This window comes from Polypterus senegalus, chromosome 1 (genome assembly GCF_016835505.1).
Source record: "Polypterus senegalus isolate Bchr_013 chromosome 1, ASM1683550v1, whole genome shotgun sequence".
In the NCBI taxonomy this organism is placed as follows: Eukaryota; Metazoa; Chordata; class Cladistia; order Polypteriformes; family Polypteridae; genus Polypterus; species Polypterus senegalus.
Genome location: NC_053154.1, coordinates 253,901,121 through 253,915,370, shown reverse-complemented (window position 1 = coordinate 253,915,370; position 14,250 = coordinate 253,901,121). Strand labels below are relative to the sequence as shown.

General features: G+C 38.0%; 1 protein-coding gene across 1 annotated transcript in view; it reads right to left on the bottom strand.

Annotated features, from left to right (window-relative positions):
• Positions 1-14,250, bottom strand: part of noc3l (NOC3-like DNA replication regulator) — a 33,851-nt gene that overhangs the window by 19,215 nt on the left and 386 nt on the right. Inside the window, exons 2-8 of the mRNA XM_039772080.1 lie at positions 9,602-9,806; positions 9,289-9,412; positions 8,930-9,087; positions 4,064-4,126; positions 3,194-3,321; positions 2,538-2,699; positions 1,314-1,407 (exon numbers count right to left, since the gene is read on the bottom strand). Of these exons, the coding sequence (XP_039628014.1) occupies positions 1,314-1,407; positions 2,538-2,699; positions 3,194-3,321; positions 4,064-4,126; positions 8,930-9,087; positions 9,289-9,412; positions 9,602-9,806 (934 nt within the window). The remainder of the gene's footprint in view (positions 1-1,313; positions 1,408-2,537; positions 2,700-3,193; positions 3,322-4,063; positions 4,127-8,929; positions 9,088-9,288; positions 9,413-9,601; positions 9,807-14,250) is intronic.

Here is a 14,250-nt window from a genome sequence, read left to right as displayed (position 1 = left end):
GGTCATGCTGAACGATGTTACAAGCAGCATAGGGTTCTCCATGGCTTCTCCAGACTCTTTCACGTCTGTCACATGTACTCAGGGTGAACCTGCTCTTATCTGTGAAAAGCACAGGGTGCCAGCGGTGGACCTGCCAATTCTGGTAATCTATGGCAAATGACAAGCACGAGCTCCACAGTGCCAGGCAGTGAGCACTGGGCGCACTAGAGGACGTCGGGCACTCGGGCCACCCTCATTAAGTCTGTTTCTGATTGTTTGGTTAGAGACATTCACACCAGTGGCCTGCTGGAGGTCATTTTGTAGGGCTCTGGCAGTGCTCATCCTGTTCCAACTTACCCAAAGGAGCAGATACCAGTCCTGCTGATGGGTTACGGACCTTCTACAGCCCTGTCCAGCTCTCCTAGTGTAACTGCTGGACTCCTGGAATCTACTCCATGCCCTTATGACTGTGCTGGGAGACACAGCAAACCTTCTGGCAATGGCATGTATTGAGGTGCCATCCTGGAGAAGTTGGACTACCTCTGCCAGCTCAGTAGGTCCAGGTATTGCCACATGCTACCAGTAGTGACACGGACTGTAGCCAAATGCAAAACTAGTGGAAAAACCAGTCAGAAAAGATGAGGGGGGGGGGAAATGTCAGTGGCCTCCACCTGTTAAATTCTGCTTGTTTTGGGGGTCATCTCATTGTTGCCCCTCTAGTGCACCTGTTGTTAATTTCATTAACACCAAAGCAGCTGAAACTGATTAACCACCAAACAAATGTCATTCACTTGATGCTATACTCTGATTAAAAAAAGTGTTCCTTTAATTTTTTGAGCAGTATATATACATACATACACACACACACACTGCTTGACCTTTCAGGAATATATCAAAAGCAGTATTATAAAGACACTGGGTGGCGGCCTTCATGTATTTTGCCATTGTTAACAGCGTGAACACTATGTCCATTTCTTAAAAGATAAGCTTATGGGCAAAAATGCAAAGTAGAGTAAGCAAGATAGAAACAGAGATGGTGGTACTGACCTTCTGAGACACATAATTGACATAGTTTAACTATGATAAACACTGCATTCTCCGAGGTTGATCACTTAAGCATTCAAAACATTTGTGGTGGATGATACATGTTAAAATATTATGTGGCAATATGTAGTTCTCTGCCAGTTTTCTCAATACTAGTATTAACAGTTAAATTTATAATTTATAAACAAGAAATACTGCTCATCTCATTTTCAAGATATTTCTGTGTGTTAACAGACAGTATTTAGGCAGTGTAACAGCATTAATACTCATACAATGTATAAAATATATACCTTTAATTATTTGTTCCAAATTCTCAAGATAAAACTTATACTGACAAATTAAGCCTTCTTCAAACTCGCGTAGTTTTTGTGTTTCTTTTTTAACCTAAAAGAAAATTAAAAAAAAAAAAAAAAAAGAAAAAAGGTAATAGATAATTAGCTAACCATGTGACCATTTTCAAACATGTTAAGCAGTTTTATGTCATGATCATTTGTAAAATCAAAAACAAATAGTCTAAGGTTCAGTGAACAACACGAGTTATACAGTTTATATCTCATCTACAAGACATGAATTCCTTGTGTAAAATTTTCCACAATAACTCAGATGCTACATCCACAAATGTATTTATGAAGTCCCGATTTTATTGAAATGGATAGTATAAATCTCTCATTACATGCACTTGATGCTGCCAGCACAGACTGCTGTCGCTTGTTCTAATTTGGAGCTATAGGAGATTTCAAAAATGAATGGATAGTTGTGAGAATAAATGAACAAATACACACAAGGTGCAGTGTTATGTAGAACATGACTAGTTTAGACTGTTAATGTGTAAAGACAAATTTGATATGGTGTGTGTAAGTGAAATAAAGATTAGATCAAATTTACTGGTTGCCATTTCTAAAGTAGAGTAGTGTGATCAAGAACTAAAACTGCTGGCCATTTCAGAAGAAAAATGTAAAAGGTTTAAAACGGAAAAATCTAACACAGTACTACGGTTTAAAGGTATTTATATGACTGACAAACCATATATAAAGAACTTTTTTTCTGCTGTGCACCTCCTATATTATTGGAAAATGGCTGAAAATAGAGTTAAGGTGAGATGTGAGGGTTGGCATTGGGTGGTCAGCCCTTCCAGATCTCCAGGAACAGAGTTAAGGACATCTCAAGAAATACAGTTTAAAAACTTCACTCTAGAAAGAAATACATTACATTTACCCCAATAAAAGGAGATAATTTACTAAGAAGTTTCAAACACTTCAAGATCATACAGTTTTTGTGTCAACAAAATGTTAATGCAGTTTTAAGCTTTTGCCAAACTGTTAATACAAATTTCAAAGGGTGCATATACAACATTAAACAATACGCAGAATTTTATCAAAACAAGAAACTACCAAATTTTCAACTTATAAAATATTTAAGTAATCCAGATATCTTACTAGGAAAGATTCTGTTATCTTTCATACCTTATCCAAATCAAAAGTTAAAATCTAATAATTCCTAAAATAAATGTTTACCTTTGATGCTTTTTCGGATTCAGTTAGTGGCCTGATTCTGTAGGATGGCACAATATCCTTAAAAACCTCAGTTACAGAAAGCATCACTAACTTCCGCACAGTAACTGCCACATATGGAACATTCTCTACCAACATTGATCGAAGCTCCTTCAGTTTCTTAATCTGCATTAAAAAAAACAAGGAAAAAAAAGCAATATTTTAAAAATAATAACTAACTTATTTATAAAGGGTTCCATTTTGACAGATCAGTGTAACAAGAACTAGTAAAAATATCAGAACAAATCCCAGTTAATTTGATGGAATGGCAAATCAACTTGACTGAAAAATGACACTTTTGACAAACAAGTCCTCAAATATGTCTTGACTGCATCACAGCCTATTAACAAATAGGCATTTACTGTTTAACTGATATGCCTAACACAAACATTTGTATTATACTGCTTTTAAGGTAGAAATTGCATTTTCTGTTGAGTGTTAGATTTCTCTTTTCATTCAAATATTTTTGATTAACAATTAAATGGCCTGATATACGGAATCAAAAATAGAATTAATCCCTTTCCTGGTCACAAAAGAAAAATCTGTTCATTTGTTTCTGTAATTTTTATATTTGTCCATCGACATTAAAGTGAATGGTTCCAGGCACACACTATACACACATTGTTGGGAGGATCAGACAAAATGGCTGATGCAAGGGATGCTATGTGCATTTGCTTTTCCAGCAATGTTTGTCTTCTTTTGACTAGAAGTTCTTCAGTTGTAAGAACTGGAAGCTCCGGCTGTTTACCTAAATAGAAAAAAAATACATTGTAAAAAAATGTTTGGCAATAAAATTTGGTGATGCATATACTATAACAGAAATTTGTGACTAATATAAAATGGAAAACAAATACAACATTTAATGATTGTTTTTGCAATCATGGTTTATGCTCTGCATCCCAGCATGAACTTTTTTTTTTTAAATATGTAAAGGACCCTTTTACGAATTTGGAACTTAGTAGTGCATTGATACTGTTGCACCCTACTGTGGGTGGTCACAACATGCAGTGCAATGACTTCGACCCCAGTTTCATTATCGACAGTTCAGTGACCAACAGTAGCCTAGATAGGCATCTGCAGGTTGAAACGTTCTGTATCCGCTATGGAGGACAATGAGAACTTTGGAAAGCTGTATGGCCACAGGGGCTTTTATCTGCAGTCAACTACACTGCTCAGTACCTAGAAAAACACAGCGAGTGAGAGCTTTAACAGCAATGTAATGGGGAGGAGCCGAGCAATGTTTTAAAAGAAGAGTCTACTATTTTATCCTGTTTTGGCAAATCTTTTCAATTACTTGCCCACCTCCAAAAATTTAGGAAAGACAGTTCTAGAATGAGGTACGATTCAAGACTGTGTCTTGTGACTTTCAAGAGCAAAAGATGAACACTTGGGTCATATCTTCAACATCAACATCAGAATATCAACCGTAAATCACTTTAAAAAATAATATGATGCAACTGACTGAATAGAAAACTAAATTGAAATAGTACCTTCCTCAGAATCAACAGTTTTCTCCTCCCCCTCTTCTTCCTCCTTCTTAAGCTTCTTAGGGACTACAAAACAAAAAACAAAAGGTGGGATGAGAAATGATAATGCAAAGTATGCTGGTGTTAGGAAGGAACCAGTAGGCTCTAAGCCAAGAGAACAGTACACAATCTCCCATTTCGAAAAATTAGTATATGTGAAAACTGGAAGTAAAAATATATTGGCAAAAATATTTGTATGAAAACACTGGGCATTTAAAACTCAGCAATCAGGCCAATTATATTATTATTCGACTGCAGACTGAAACAAAATTCAAGCAGAACTTAAAAAAAAAAAAAAAAACACAACTTCACAACTTGGAATGTTTTTCCTGCAAGTAAATGTATAACACATTGTAAAAATGAAAGATGCAGGTTAACAGTGCGAAAAAAAAACACCTTTATGCACTGTTGTCAAGTAGAATGCACAACAGTAAAGAGGTGCTGAACAGACACTATAATTGAAAGATCCAGGCCTGTACAGAAAGCAGCACTCTTAGCAGTATGTTCACCAACTACTGAAAATGATCTACCTGCCAGTATAAGAACGTCTAAACGATGGCCGTACATCAATTCTTTTAGCACAGCATATTTCTTTAACAGCTAATTACAAGGCTATCCAAACTGGTACAGAATATGTTGTGCTTGGCAATCTATCCTATTCTCTGTCAATTCTCGTTGCCAGGCACTGACACTTGGCATCGCAACAATTTTGATAAAGCTTTCTTTTTATCAAGGTAAGAATTAGAATCAGCATGGCAAATTGCTCGCGTACTGAAGTGGCTTTAGCTGCAGGTGGAAGTCCCATTTTACTTATGGTACCAAGCAGAGTTGTGTTGTGGTGCAGCAGTCTATTAACCAGCAAAAGTGCTGTGAAGAAGCTGTATGTTGTTACGGTTCTGCCTTTGTCCAAAAACAGCTCCATAAGCTTTATGACCGCAGACTCAAAGTCTTTGCCTTGGGTTGTAACTCAAAACACAGTTCTCAACAAAACGTTGCCAGATGTCTGAAATCAGAGCAAATCTCTCGTTTCTCACACGTTTTGCACAGGTGTCTTTGTTGTCAAAGTGCAAATGCCATATGATAGTCCGATAGCAGTCACGGGAAATGGCTTATCTTGTGAAAGGAATGGAGATAAATGCCATCATCTCAGGATGGGGGGCAAGTTTGTTGTACCACGTGAATGCCACTGCCAGAATAAAACAGAAAAATAAAAGTTCTAACTTTTACAAATACCCAAAATTTACACTGGGTGTTACAGACTCAAATCAAATGTATGTTTTTATTATATTATAATAATAGTAGTAGTAGTACGTCACTACTCAAAACGTGGAGCACCCAGTCTCGAACCCGAAACCTTTTAATTATAAGGCAGCAGTTCTTACCTCTGCACCATTCAAGAATACATATCAACTTTCTATCGATTGACATTTGAACTTGGATTTTTAACTCATTGACAGCAACATTTTTTTTTTTTTTTTTTACTTTGGTTATATTCTTGAATAAAAGCATACGTGATTTGATTTGATATTTGAAATAAAGTCTTCACACATTATACACTTCATGTCATTATTAGTATAACATGGAAAAAGTTTCTGTTTTAGGTATGTGTTCAGCATTTCTTGCCTCACATTTCCTTTCATCCTACACTTACACAGATTGTTGTAGACATGGAACACACATGAAATGCATGTATTCCAAATAATGATATACTGCATTATTTACCCTCTTACAACTCCAGGCACCTCACACACAGGTTAACACACTTGAGCGGGAGTTGGGCTCCGTCAGTGGGGGATGGGATACAGGTTGCTTGTGCTGATCGACACATTTGCAAAACAAAAGGCACTAATGGAGAGATGTGAAAGAATTTAAGGTGGCCCGGGATTACGAGTTTTTTCGTAGGCTTCAGGGATTCTAGTGTTCATGGGAGCTCCAACACTGAACTTTCCTTGCTGTCAACAAACATCAGGTGCTAGAATGTACCATAGTAAACTGTACACTGGTTGTGAGGACTACCTGGCTAGAATCAGAGATTTTATTCTGCCATTTCCACTCAACTAGATCTTGAAGCATAGGTCCATTCTACAGAATTTGTAGAGACTACAGATTGCTCTCTACTTCACTGACAGAACCCTTCTCAGCCTGCATAATAATTTACTCTACTTTAAAAAAAAATAACAGTGGTATGTCTTTCATTTCCTAGGAACATCAAAGTACTAGGGTGTTTTCCACACAAAGATTTTTAGTGAAGCAGTATTTAGTTGTATGAAATTAAATCAAATGTGAAAAACTGGTTGTGCAAATATTTGGGTACCCCTGTAATTTTGCTGATTTGAATGCATGTAACTGCTCAGTACTGATTACTTGCAACACCAAATTGGTTGGATTGGCTCACTAAACCTTGAACTTCATAGACAGGTGTGTCCAGTCATGAGAAAAGGTATTTAAGGTGGTCAATTGCAAGTTGTGCTTCCCTTTGACTCTCCACTGAAGAGTGACAGCATGGGATCCTCAAAGCAACTTTCAAAAGATCTGAAAACAAAGATTGTTCAGTATCGTGGTTTAGGGCAGGGGTGGGGAATGTCGGTCCTGAAGAGCCGCAGTGGCTGCAGGTTTTTGTTCAAACCCAGTTTCTTAATGAGAAGTCAATTATTGCTGATGAAGCACTTACTGCTGAAGTGACATTTTGATGCTTCATTTTAGTGGTCTTGCTTGTTAAGGTTCCCCACCCTTAATTGCTTATTTCAATCTTAAACAGCTGCATTCAGTGTTTTAATGGCTCCTTATTAGCAATAAGATGTAAATAACAAAGCAGCCCGCAGTTCTCTATTCTTTTTTTTCCCATTTGCATATGTGTGTGTTTCATCATGCATTGTTTGATTTAATAAAACACTTAATAGACAATGTGACAGACTGAAAATTATCCTTTTTAGGCTACAAATAGTTTTGATGCCTTGGAAAGGAATAAATCTACGATATAAGAACCTGAGGTCTGAGATTGGCAATGATAGGTTTATAATTAAGCGATTGGGTTGGAATGAAAACATGTAGCCACCGTGGCTCTCCAGGACCGACATTGCCCACCCCTGGTTTAGGGGAAGGCTATAAAAAGCTATCTCGGAGGCTTAAATTGTCAGTTTCAACTGTAAGGAATGTAATCAGGAAATGGAAAGCCACAGGCACAGTTGCTGTTAAACACAAGTCTGGCAGGCCAAGAAAAATACAGGAGCGGCACATACACAGGATTGTGAGAATGGTTACAGACAACCCACAGATCACCTCCAAAGACCTGCAAGAACATCTTGCTGCAGATGGTGTATCTGTACATCCTTCTACAATTCAGCACAATTTGCACAAAGAACATCTGTATGGCAGGGTGATGAGAAAGAAACCCTTTCTGCACTCATGCCACAAACAGAGTCGCTTGTTGTATACAAATGTTTATTTAGACAAGCCAGATTCATTTTGGAACAAAGTGCTTTTGGACTGATGAAACCAAAATTGAATTATTTGATCATAACAAAAAGCGTTTTGCATGGCGGAAGAATACCACCGCATTCCAAGAAAAACACCTGCTACCTACTGTCAAATTTGGTGGAGGTTCCATCATGCTGTGGAGCTGTGTGGCTAGTTCAGGAACTAGGACCCTTGTTAAAGTTGAGGGTCAGATGAATTCAACCCAATATCAACAAATTCTTCAGGATAATGTCAGTCACAAAGTTGAAGTTATGCAGGGGTTGGATATTCCAACAAGACAATGACCCAAAACAAAATCTACAAAGGCATTCATGCAGAGGGAGAAGTACAATGTTCTGGAATGGCCGTCACAGTCCCCTGACTAGAATACCATTGAAAAATCTATGGGATGATTTGAAGCAGGCTGTCCAGTTAAATTTGATGGCTGCCGAGCATGAACTGGAGAGATTTTGTATGGAAGAATGGTCAAAAATACCTCCATCCAGAATCCAGACACTCAAAGGCTATAGGAGGCGTCTAGAGGCGGTTATATTTACAAAAGGAGGGTTAACTAAGTGTTAGGGTGCCCAAATGTATGCACCTCTCTAATTTTGTTTTGATGCATATTGCATATTTTCTGTTAATCCAATAAACTTAATGTCACTGCTGAAATACTACTGTTTCTATGAGGCATGTCATATATTAAAAGGAAGTTGCTACTTTGAAAACTCAGCCAATGATTAACAAAAATCCAAAGAATTAGGGGTTCCCAAACTTTTTCATATGACTGTATTTGTGCATATTTTACATATTGATTTTTTGTTTTATCACAAGTTTCTGCATTGGAATAAGCAGGTTCAGAATGTGAGCGGGTTGGTGAATTTAATTCAAAATGTCAAATGAATACTATGTATTTTAAATCAGCATATGTAAAGAATATTGATATTCTTAGGATAGTATTTTTTACTCTGCGTCCATCACCTATACAAGTGCAGTTTTACACAACTCAGCAGACTAGCCAGAATGAAGAGATATTTCCATATTAAGTCTCATCTCATCGTAAAGAATAATAAAGCTATGGTCAAAGGGAAATTAGCTGATCATATTGCTTTTGCAATAATGAGTTGCTGTTAGAGCAGAAGGTATTAAAGGCATATAAAATGTGTCAATTCACCTATTATCATTACATGCTCCTGAAGAGGAACAGTGAAGGACAGAAACAGAATTTAAACACTGCATGTAATAAACAAACCCAGTACAGAACTATGCCACCCTTAATTATTAACAAAATATTACATAAAAGAAATGTTTTAACTTTTCAGAACATATGTTTAAAAAGAATAACTGGATGGACAAAAAGTACTTTTACTCTACCTGGCCTTTCCATTGTTTGCGGAATAATCCGTGCTTTATCCTTGATTGGCAGAAGATGAATGATTTCTTTTTCCTCTTCAAACTGCACCCTTCTTGGCATTTTCTCATACTTACCAATCACATCTTCTCGCTTGCGTTTATTTGCATGCACTGGCTCACTGGAATCAATCAAGTCAAGAGAGTAAAATCTAGGGTTATGACAATTGTTTCTTTTAAAACCATGTGGTCAATAACCATTAAAAATATTTCTTAATCCACCTGAATTAACATGTATTTAAAAATACACCTCAGTTGCTGGGATGTGCAACGCTGGAGCCAGTGTCACATAAACTTTAGCTAACTACTTAAGTATAGCGCACCTGGAGGCGAGATCTCTTGTAAGAAAGGAAGCTTTCTGTGCCATTGCCTTCAACTGTTCTAAATCATCTTCTTCAATCATATCTATAGGTAAAGACTCTTCAAACTCTTCCTCCTCCTCTTCATCTGTGTAGAAACATTTGACATCAATAAATAAAACTAAAAAAAGTATGCAGAACGTCAAATATATCTGCGTTTTACAAATACCCACGCATCTGACTATTATGTTAACTTTCAGTTCTAAACATTTACAGCACCTCACTATTTAATACAAATACTCAAAGCCAAAACAAAAATTCACAAAAATGCAATTACCCGGCCTCTTCTTATAAGTCTCCAGGGGAAGAGGAACTTTGGACGAAGCATCTTTTAGTGCAATCCTAAGTTTCCTCTGTTCTTTGCGGTTCTTCTTTGCTGTGCTCTGCTGTTTAAACTGACGATTCTTATGCTTGTTTTCAAGCTTGATGTTGCTTGTTTTAAGCAGCTTCCGAAAGCTTGGTGCTCTTTTTTTATTTTTCCTCTGCAAAAAAGATAAATATAAATAAACACACACAAAAAGTATCAACTGATTGTGTTTAAATAACTAAGTCTGTAGCACTTTTACAAGACTGAGCTACAAATAAGAGCAGGCTACAAGTGCATAGTTGGGGATATAGACCTACACAAATGAGCAAATTTAAATTTCAGACACGTGAAGCCAAATTGGAAGTTGTAGCATAACTATTTTTTTTTAACCCTTATCTTGTACAGGCACTGCAAAAACTGGGGGTATGTCGCTATCCAACTGCTTTATCTGCGGTATTGAATTGTTTTTAAAAACTCTTAAGAACAAGTGAAAGTTCTAAACTAGATTTTGTAAGACTGATAAATACAAAGTGAAGCAGTGTCTAGTGGACGCAAGGATCGATACTGTACAGCATAATAATGTATTCATAGCATAGGTCATTAATACAATGGACGTTTTCCCTTGCATTTTATGATTGTTTTTTATTTAATCTATTTCTTGGATAACAAAAATGCATTACAAATTCTCACACTTAGTGCACCATTGATATTAACAGTCCTGATAACATTGCCATATAAAATGCTCTGCTCATGTTGAAGTTAAATACTTGGGTTACTTTTGGACTTGATGTGAAATATGCATTAAAACTGAGCACTTCAATAACACAAATAAGTAGTATCATATTCAGAATTGAATGCTGTGCATATTTCATGGTGTACTATATTTTAACATTTAAGACTGCACTAAAAATTTTGATTATCATCGCTACTCGTCAGGCTTTGTGCACCACTGCAGAATTTACAAACTACTAAGTCATTATCAAGGAACAAATTATAAGTATTCATTATCAATGAACTAGATAGTCTTTTGTCTAATTATCAACAGCAAGCAATTAGTTTTCAAATATAAAAATTTTCATTATGGCTTAAACCAAACCCTCTCCCCTTCAATCCAGCTGGTATAATGACGTTACAGATGGTTGCATCTATATTTCCAGAAGCACAAGAGGATGCGATCAAAGACAAAGCAGAGGAAACACACTTTCTTCTTGTCATTGAAATACTTTCATTGCACGATGTTCAAAATATTCAAAAGCAAAGAGTAAATTCACTTCTGAAATCTCCACATCAGCACAATTTGGTTCAAAACACATTCACAGTGCGAGCTACAAATACAGATCAATAAGAATATTAAGCAATTGTTCCCTCTGATGGAGAGAGCAACTGCAATGGATATTTAGAGAACCCTTCTGCATTGTGGATACAGAGCCATTCATGCCTGTGGTGCAATGAAAACAGCAGGGTAACTAAGTAACATGTACTGTCGGGCACGTCTGATCGATTTACAAAAAGACCTCCGAGTTACAAATTGCAGACTGCTTACCAGATTGCACAGTCCTCTTTATCTCTCCCAGCAAATTACCTACCTGTATACTCATGACAAATAAAAGAAATGGATGAACTGCACAGTCTGTCGCACTGGTGTCAGTGTTGATCAACGAATTTCACCAAGGTGTTATTTGCAGCAAATTTGCTGCGTTTGCATTTGCCCTTGTTCGTCAAATTATTTACCGATAATTTGGCCGGTTTAGGAGAATTTTTTTCCCCAGCTCATCATAATGCCTTACAAAACCAGCACCACATCAGGTGTGCAGGTCAATCTTGTGTGCCCTATTCATGCATAATTAGCCATGTGGAGATAAAAAATAAAAAACCAAAAAAAAAACCTTGAAGGAGCCTGAAGCCAAAAACAACACAGGAGACTATGAAATAACAAAAGATTTTAGTATTTACAAGACATTTCTATCTTTTTGACAGAAGAAAATGTGCAAAGCATCAGCACAGACAGTTTGGAGAGCCTTCAGCACAACTTCAAAATCAAATAGCCAACGCACAGCCACTTTACATTTTCTACCTTAAAAAAAACCTACATATTTTTTCTGACTTTTGACTATGATTTTGGAATTTACACTTTGTTTTAGTAACTTGTCTCTGACCAAGTTCTTTCTTCTTTGATCTCACAGAGGCTCTGTGGTGCAGAGGTTGGCACCGCTGTCGCTAAGCTCAGGTCACCTTTTTGGCCACAATAATCTGTCCAGTATAGTTGTCAGGTATTTCCCTATCCCTCAGGGACACTTCAAAGATTGACTGCACCATTATAATCTCATCAAATCTAGTTCAGTTAATCCACCCCCTTTGACTTCAATGCACTTTGCCGAGTTTGGTGATATTCACGAACACTTCCGTGATTTCTCCCAACGCAAGGCAAGGCAAAAACCGTGGAGTCCGCTCATTACTACTCCTCAGTGTCTGGAAGACAAAAGAGTTGAATGTGGACTTTGGGAGAAAACAGGACAGGCATCACCATCCCAGGTGGACAGCTTCAGATAACTGCTGGGTCCACATCACAGAGGACGTGAGCCGATACCTTAGTGAAGAAGGCACAACATCTTTATTATCTCTGACACCTCAGGGACTGTAGGCTGCCCTCCCAGATACTAAAGAAGTTCTGTCTTTCACAGTCAAAGTATCCTAACAGTAAGTATTACTGTCTAACAGGACTGCAAAGCCCTGCAGTAAGCGGTGTGGTCAGCTGAACACTTTACTACGTGTGCACTCTCTAAATTCTAGGACATCCATACCAAGGGATGCAGGACCAGGATAAAGAATGATCAGGGACACCAACCATCCCTACAACAGCCTCTTCCCTGTGCTGTAGTGACATACAGTTAGGTCCATAAATATTTGGACAGAGACAACTTTTTTCTAGTTTTGGTTCTGTACATTACCACAATGAATTTTAAATTAAACAACTCAGATGCAGTTGAAGTGCAGACTTTCAGCTTTAATTCAGTGGGTGAACAAAAAGATTGAATAAAAATGTGAGGCAACTAAAGCATTTTTTTAACACAATCCCTTCATTTCCAAAATTAGAACCAAAATTAGAAAAAAGTTGTCTCTGTACATGCTACCACTGCCCTAAGGCCATCCATCCATCCATTTTCCAACCCGCTGAATCCGAATACAGGGTCACGGGGGTCCGCCGGAGCCAATCCCAGCCAACACAGGGCACAAGGCAGGAACCAATCCTGGGCAGGGTGCCAACCCACTGCAGGACACACACAAACATACCAAGCACACACTAGGGCCAATTTAGAATTGCCAATCCACCTAACCTGCATGTCTTTGGATTGTGGGAGGAAACCGGAGTGCCCGGAGGAAACCCACGCAGACACGGGGAGAACATGCAAACTCCACGCAGGGAGGACCCGGGAAGCGAACCCGGGTCTCCTAACTGCGAGGCAGCAGCGCTATCACTGCGCCACCGTGCCGCCCGCCCTAAGGGCCAGCTTTAAAAAAAAGGAGGCTCTTCTGCCTTCAGTCCATCCGCATCCTAAACGAAGACAATGCCTTGAGCTCTATGACGCAGTATTGTTGATTCCCTAAATTGAGATATTTAAGTTATTTATTTGTTTCTCGCATATGCTGTAATTCTGGTGTAATGAATACTCTTTTATTCATTTATCATAATGATTTCTCTGATATTTGTAAGGCCCTGTTATTGTTTAATATTTTTCTTTAATGCACAGTCTTTGTAGTCCAGCAGCCAAGCATTTCCCTCATACTGAACTACTGCATAACTGTATGCAACAAATTGATTTAAACTACTAATCAATATGAAACACTCACAGTTAACGTGTGCGTGGAAAGATTGCCAACAGCGATGCTGGCTGATATCTATAATCATTAAAATACACTTTGCCCCTGCACTGCTCTAACAAATGTGCTCAACTCGTGTAGTGTAGATATTTGTGTCTGTCGAACTTTTTATACCAATTGATGATTTATGGTGTGTTAACCGACCAGTCACGTAAACTGGAGACTTCTTAATATAAAATATATCCTTGGTATGGAAATCATAATCTTAGAATTGGAGGCTATTTTTTTACCGTCACGTTCATTTCGCATTTCTACTTGTCTGTGAACCCACGTCTGGCAAATCAAACCTCTACAGTCCTACAAGTGGACAGCGAACCTCTTCTGACTGCTTGTTTTATTGGTTTTTTAACTTGACACATTTCGGAACGCTGTCAGGGATAACAAAAAGAAACATGATGATAAAACTAAGAAAAAATAAAAAATGCAAAACAACTGCATTCTTCGCAGATACTGAAAAAGCAAAGAGCCATTTGTAGAACTGAAGCAAATAAAAGAATAAATAACGAAGGGAGAATGGAACACCGATGATGGAGCCAAGTGGACGAGCTCTAAGGCAGGAATGGGCCCTTTCATCAGAGGGTCCACTACCCCACGTAACCGAAACTCCCACTCCTTCAGTCCCTTCAGGTTCATTTGAAGTCGCCAGTCAACAAAACACACGCGTCTCCGAGCTGCTCACTGAATATACAGGCCGACGGTCAGTCCGTGCCCAGGCGGGGATGCGAAGCCACTTATGGGAA